The 7,550-nt window shown below is 35.4% G+C and overlaps 1 protein-coding gene across 1 annotated transcript; it reads right to left on the bottom strand.

Moving 5' to 3' along the window:
- Positions 1–6,187: 6,187 nt before the first annotated feature.
- BDBG_04717 (uncharacterized protein) lies at positions 6,188–7,209 on the bottom strand (the record flags this gene model as incomplete). The annotated part of the gene is made up of 2 exons (XM_031721803.1): positions 6,188–6,231; positions 7,014–7,209. 2 exons carry the CDS (start codon positions 7,207–7,209, stop codon positions 6,188–6,190), a joined length of 240 nt encoding a protein of 79 aa, XP_031578682.1.
- Positions 7,210–7,550: the final 341 nt, after the last annotated feature.

Raw genomic sequence — 7,550 nt, 5'->3', positions numbered from 1 at the left:
ATATTCTGATTATCATAGATTAATTGAGCAAAGATGTAATATTAAAACCTTGTAATAAGATGAATATTAAATAAGTCATCAAAGTCTTTCTACAGAGCTCATTCTATCAGATACATAAATTACTGAGATCTATAGTATTAAATTAAGACTGTTAATTTATAAGTACTCTCTGAACAAGAATCTGTCAAGTTCTCAAGATTATATATTATTTGTCAACTGTTTATAGACTGACTGTGTGACCGTGTCTGAGATCAGAATCAAACTTTACAGTTATCATGTTATCTAAAAGCATTACTTCTAATCATGATTTGTTCAGAAAGTGCTCATAAATTAACAGTTTTAATCTGATATTATAGATCTCAGTAATTTATATATCTGATAGAACTAGACTGACCGTGTGACTGTCACGCTCCCGGCCGCGCCAAGGCCCTGTTGCGGTTCCACACGGCCCATCGATCCCATGCGGATGATTTCATCCTGTCTGAACCGGTTTCCAACCACTCTATGACATCATTCGGATATATCATAGAAAGATCTGATTGATGAATATGAGAACCTCACTTCTATATGAGATCAGCAGATTACTCTTCCTTGGTAATGAGGCGCCGCTGAGGTATCACTCTGGTTATTCTCACTCATGAAATGAGAGAAGGGTATCCACCCATTACCTATATAGAATAGCTAGATGCTGGCTCCTCATTAAAGAAGTCAGTGATTTGTTTTTCTTCTACTGGAATATATATGAGAGTTACTGCATGTCTTATACAATCTTCTTAGTATACTAAGTATCATATCTGTGATATTCTCACAATAACTCTGTAGTCTATAAGCTCACTATTCAAGCAAGATAGTCAAGCCTACTCATACAGCTTCTTAAACAACTATCTCTACATAATACTACTGACTAGTCACTGCTTCAGTTCTGTCATGTTACAATTTGAATTGCTTGACCTGATTATAAGTTTGAATCAGTCAAGCTCTAACAGACTGATATGATCTCACACACTCATGCTGAGACTGATCTGACCTCACTCTCTGAGGAAAACTCTACATCATTCTCTAGAGTGTGTACACCTCTACTCTGACAGAAATCTGAGATTTCTGAACTCACTGCACATCTTGACATGAGTTCTTCAATCACTCTGTCACTGTCACAGCCTCTACACATCTACATCTATCATGAAGATAGAGAGATTAAGATCAGAGATTCTCTGAGATATAAGAAAAACATATTATCTGAATTTCACAGCTTTATCTGTACTCTTGAACAGAAATTCTGCCTTAATCTGAGCTAGTATAATACTCACAAGATATAAGTAATATACACTGTCAACCTTCTTGAAGGCATCTCTGTGACTACTTGAGCTATTAAGAAGAGAGAGCTTGAGTGTACTGATACTGTAATGACTTGAGAAGAATTCAAGAACTTTCTACTGAATCAAATCAAAGATCACTGCAACTGCAGCTTCACAGCAGCATAGTAGTTCAACTTATTATATCAATGAGATGATGAGAATTCTTTCAATTTCAATGTAAGATTTGAAGAATATTGAGAGAAATTAGCTGATGATTTGAATCAATTAAAAACACAGCTTTATCTTACAAAGCTGACTCACAAGGTGTGAATAATAATATCATAATATCAGAGTTCATTAATTAATTGTACTGAGCTTGTCAACCTGGCTTTCTGAATCTATTTGAATAGTCAATTCTCTGAGAAAAAGATTAATAAGATCTCTTTTAAGTAATTAATAACAGAATCTAAACAGCACTGTGACAGCTTCAGTGTGAAGAAAGTAAAGAAGAATTCCAAGTATTCTGACTCTTCACTCACTGTGAAGAAATGTTAAAAAAGATTTGATAAAGATCTCTGTTTCAACTGCAGAGCTGATGATTACTATATCAGTGATTGTAAGAAGCTGAAGAAGAGAAGAAACTGAGAAGACATCTTCTCAAAGTCAACTTCTCTTCTGATAAATGTATTCATAGAAGATAAAGAAGAGAAAGAAATAAAGAATTGATAATTCTCACATCTTCAAGTTCATATTACAATTACAATGCATACTCTGAATAAGAAGATATCAGTGAGATGCCTACTCAACTCTGAGATAGATACTAACTTCATATTCTATTCCTTTTCTTTGATGAAGAGTTGAAAGAAGATAGATCTGTCAGATCATGTGAAATTTACTGATGATATAAAATGTCACTATTTTGACATAATTCAAGTGAAGTGTGTGATCACAGACTCAGAAGAAACCTTTAAGAAGAGCAGTCTGCTTCTTTATACAGTTAACATCATAGATGAGAATGTCATTCTAGATCTTCTATGATTGAGAGAAAACAATCCTCTCATTGACTGAGTTACTCAGGTGTGACAGTATCATCTCACTGATGAAGAGACAGTGATAGAGAAATCTGAAGAGTTTCATCAGAAGAATCTTGAGAAAAACATAGAGTTAATATACTATGTAGTAGATGATTGAGACTTGAGAACAGATGAAGAAGTCATCACTCTCACTGCAAGATTAGCAGCAGTATCTGTCATTGAGAACAGATATACACAACATCTCTTTACAGATTATAAGAATGTCTTTTCAGAAAGAAAAGTAGTGAAGTTTTCTGATATCAAGATATGATATAAGATTTATCTTGAAGATGATGCAACAGTGCTGTACAAGTCTCTGTACAACTTGTCTGTAAAGGAATTGAATGTTCTGTATAAATATCTTGAAGAAGTGTAATCAAAGAACTGAATACACTTATCAAAGAGTTCAGCAGAAATATCTATACTCTTTGTACTTAAGAAGAATAATAGGCTATGTCTATATGTAGACTACAGAGATCTCAATAAGATGATAGTTAAGAATTACTATTTATTACTGTTAATTGATGAGATGATTGATTGATTATCTGAAGTAAAGATGTTTATCAAGATTAATATACAGAATATCTATTATAGAATCAGAGTTAATGAAGACAACATTTGAAAAACAGCTTTTCATATCAAGTACAGCAATTTTGAATATCTTGTTTTATCTTTTAATCTTTGTAACACTTCAGTCATCTTTCAGACCTATATAAATGAGATGCTGCAGGGCCTTGTCAACATCTCCTGCATAGTATATCTGAATGACATTCTAATCTTCTCAAAAACAGAGAAAGAATATGATACTTATGTTCAAGAAGTGTTGAGTCACTTGAGACAGTATCAACTCTATGTAAACACTGAAAAATGCTTGTTCTACATGCAGGAGATTAATTTCTTAGATTATATTGTTAAGATGAACAGCATTTCAATGAACAGGAGTCAGGTCTTTATCATCAAGAACTGGCCAGCACTGCAGATATACTGTGAGATGCAGATGTTTCTAGAATTTACAAACTTCTACAGATAATTTATCTATGTATATTCACAGATTACTGCTCCTCTTACAGATCTGTTAAAGAGAAGTGTGAAAGACAGAAAAACAGAACTGTTTATTCTCACTCAAGACACTGTGTAGGCATTTACAGAATTGAAACAAGCTTTTACAGATATCACAATGCTGAATCATTTTAATCCTGACTTACTCAGTCAGTGTAAGACTGATGCATCTGAGAATGAGATCTGTGAAATCTTTTCACAGTTAACACTGAAGGTCTTTCAATGTTGAAAGAATCAGAGAATAATTATCTCTGAGAATACAGACAATGAAATGTCTGTGAGAGAAGGCTTTTTCACAGAGTTTATAAGACACTGTAAATGAAGATCAGTGACCTTCTTCTCTAAGAAGTTATCACTCATACAGAGAAGATATGATACTCATGATCAAGAGATATTAGTAATTATCAAATTCTTTAAGATCTGGTGACATTATCTTCAGAGTAGTAAGTACTCAGTGCAAGTTCTCACTGATTATACAAATCTGTGTTACTTCTTGATAATAAAGAGCTTGACAGAACATCAAGTCAGGTGAGTGAAGCTGCTTTCAGAGTATGATTTCTATATCTGATATTATTCAGATTGGCTTAACCCTGCTGATATACTGTCTAAACAGTCTGATTATAATATTGTTAATGCAGAGAAGAATTCTATAAAAGAACCTCTGTCATCACTGCAGAAGAAGCTGGCTGTAGAGGATTGAGATTCTCTGAAGCTTGAGAACAGCACTGATAAGACAGCTGTGTAACTCAGTATAGAAGATGAAAGAAAACCTGAGTCTCTGCAGAGAACTGACACTAAAGATCATGAGCTTCTCATATCATATCTTGCTATCATTGAATTGACAAAGAATGAAACAGTCTACAATCTTTCAATCTGACTACTTTTGAAATTTATTAATAAGTTATAGAAGAAGAATGTCTCTACTGCAGCTTAAATTCAGAAGTTGAAGAAGAAAGAATTCAGTTTAAACTTGAAAGAGACAGACTCTGAGTGAGGCAGTGCTGCTAAGGAATCAAGTCACTGATAACTAGAAGAATATGAACTTCTACTACTGAATGATTCAGTCTTTGTTCCTTGTAGCAGAGTAATGTGTTAGAAGTTATTGAGAATTCATTATAATGATTCTCATGCAGGGTACTTTGAACTAGAGAAGACTGAGAAGCTTCTAAAATGTAAATATATTTGAGACAAGCTTCAGACAGATGTTAAAGAGTATGTCAAGACTTGTAATATCTATCAAAGAATAAAGATTCTGCAGTATAAGTAATACAGTGAGTTGATATCACTGCCTGTCTCAAAGAACTCATGATAGAATCTATTAATGAATTTTATAGTTGACCTGCTGAAGTCAACAAGAGTCAAAGAATATGACTTAATTTTAGTCATTATTAACTGCTTCATGAAGATGATCAGATATATTTCTACTTATAAAAAGATTAAAGTCTCTGAATTAGCTGATCTGTTTTTAGATATCATCATTCATGATCACAGTGCTCTGAAATTGTTAATAACAGATTGAGAATTCCTCTTCACTAGCAAATACTGATCAGCTTTTTACTATTATCTTATAATAAGACATCTTCTCAGTACTGCATTTTATTCACAGACAGATAGTCAGACTGAATGCCAGAATCAGACACTAGAACAGCATCTTTAAGTGTTCTGTTCATATTATCAGAATAATTGACTTAAACATCTTCTGATCACTGAATTCATATATAACAATGCAAAGAATGTAATTTTAAAGATATCTTCTTTCTATACTTATTATGAATATAATTCTTCATTACTCAGTAACATTGTGAATAATATTTCAAAGAAAGAAATAGACAGTCAGAATATTGAACAGATACAGAGAACAGAGTATTTCTCAGTGTCAGAAGTAAAAGTGAGATTGAAACTTTTAAATAAAATTCATAAGAAGATGATGAAAAGTATCTGTCATGTCTAGAAGCAGTAGACAGAATACTATAATTAAAAACATCTTTTAATGAAGTTCTTAATAGAGGATTAAATACTACTTTCAGTAAAGAATATTAAAATAATGAGACTGTGTAAGAAGCTCAGTAAGCAGTGACTAGAATCTTTCTTAGTAACAAGAGTGATGAATAAGCAGATATATGAGTTAAAATTATTCTCAGAATTGAAATCAATTCATTCTATTTTTCACATTTTCTATTTAAAGCTCTATAAGTAATACTTTGAGATGAAGCCATCTTGACTGAATGATATTAAGATTGAGAAAGATACTGAATATCTTATGAAGAAAATATTGAATAAGTGAATATATTATAATAAGCTTTAATATCTTGTTAAATGAGAAGATTATTCATTGTCAGAGAATTTATGAAAACTGCTTAAGCATTTGAAAAATACTGAGAAAGAGATTGTAAGCTATGAAACAGCTAGTAGAGATCACTCTGTTACACATCAGAGATATTGAGTAAGAAATATCACTTAAGACTTCTCATTTTTCTCAAAGAATTTTTTAGAGATAATCTTACAGTGATAAGTCAGTGTCTTGTCAACTCTGTAGCACTCTTCTTCTATTTTCTTTCAAAGAGTTTTTAGAAGTTTAATAAGACTACACAAGTGTAAAATTCCTGAAGCAGTTAAAGAAAAGAAATATTTGAAATTAACAAAGATTAATATTATCAACTCACAGACTGCTGCTATTCTAAATGAGACTGCAGCCTGCTGAAAAAGTAAAAAGAGAGGAATCTCAGAGTCTACTTATTAACAATCACACTCTTATTAAACTCATTCTTCACTGTTGAAGTCTTCAGCATCAGTATCTTTATCTGCTGAGAAGTTAGTACTGCAGTGCTGTAGAAGAGCATGCTGTAGAAGAGTATAAGAGATACTTAAAGTATCAACTTATCAATTTGTAAAGCATCTCAGTCATCTGTTTCAATTGAAGTGAGATTCTCTTTAATCAGCAATTGATCTCTGCAGTGCTTTCAACAGTGATGTCAGCTGATTCCTTCTTAAGATCAGTCATTCTGAGGTGTTTTTTCATCTCAGAGACTCATACTTTCATCTCCTTTTGCAGATGAGCAAGGGGGACCTTCTCAGCCTTGACAGAATCTGTCAATACTTGAAGCTCTGAGACTCTCACTCTATACTGCTTGAACATCTAGACTTCTTGTCAGAGCTGACATGATGTCTTTCTGTGAAGTAATACTTACAGAGAGACAGAAGTTGTTATTACAGATGCAATGAAAACAATGAAAGTAAGAGAAGAAGCAGATGCATAAAATCCCCTCCTTCTTCAGCTGCTTAGCACAGTGCAGGCAGATGGCAGTGTCAGCCAGAAGCTGCACCAGAGCCTCCCCACAGGGAGAAGACAAAGGAACTGTGGGACCCTGCGGACCCAACCCAGCAGCATCCTGAGCAGGGCTCAGGCGTGCCGCAGGAGGGGAACTACAGATTGAGCTCCTCAGAGCCACTGTCCCCAGAACCAAGCTCTCCCCGGGTTCCTCTCTGAATGACCACACGGGATCATATGCCACCGTGTTGGCTGGGGGGGGGGGCGGCGTCCCAACGGCGGGGGGGGGGGCAGGGGAAGGACCGGACACGGACGAACCGACCGGCAGAAGGGACGACACCCCACTGCAAGGCACGGCGACTACCGCCGCGGCCGCAAGAGAAGCAGGAGGAGGAGGAGGAGGAGGAGGTGTGGCAATGGGAGCGGTGCTCCCGCGGATCATTGACGCCGCCGCTTCCGCCTCCAACCTGGCTTTCTTGCGGCCACGGAGGCCGCAGCCGCACCACGAAGACATTTGTTACCCACTAGAAAATGTCAGAATAAGCCCCTTATTGTCTCCCAAGAATGATGCTCCCATGCACTCACTATTGCAGATGGGGGGGGGGGAGAAAAATGTGTCATGGGGGGGGAGGGGATCTTTTCGAAAAATCCTGCCACTACTGTTAGCTTTGCCCCTAAAACACACCACTTTTGCAGGGAATTTCATATGTAGGACAGAATATGATGGGAGATCTGCAAGTCACTTGTTAACTACATTTTCCACATTTCAAATTGATATATAAGGAACCCACTTACCACATGTTTGGTTTGGATGAAGGTGGGAAAAGAAAGATCTACACAGTCAGCAGAAAAACT

Source organism: Blastomyces gilchristii, assembly GCF_000003855.2.
Source record: "Blastomyces gilchristii SLH14081 genomic scaffold supercont1.9, whole genome shotgun sequence".
Classification (NCBI taxonomy): Eukaryota; Fungi; Ascomycota; class Eurotiomycetes; order Onygenales; family Ajellomycetaceae; genus Blastomyces; species Blastomyces gilchristii.
The sequence above is the reverse complement of the archived record's forward strand: the minus strand, read 5'-3'. Positions and strand labels throughout refer to the sequence as shown.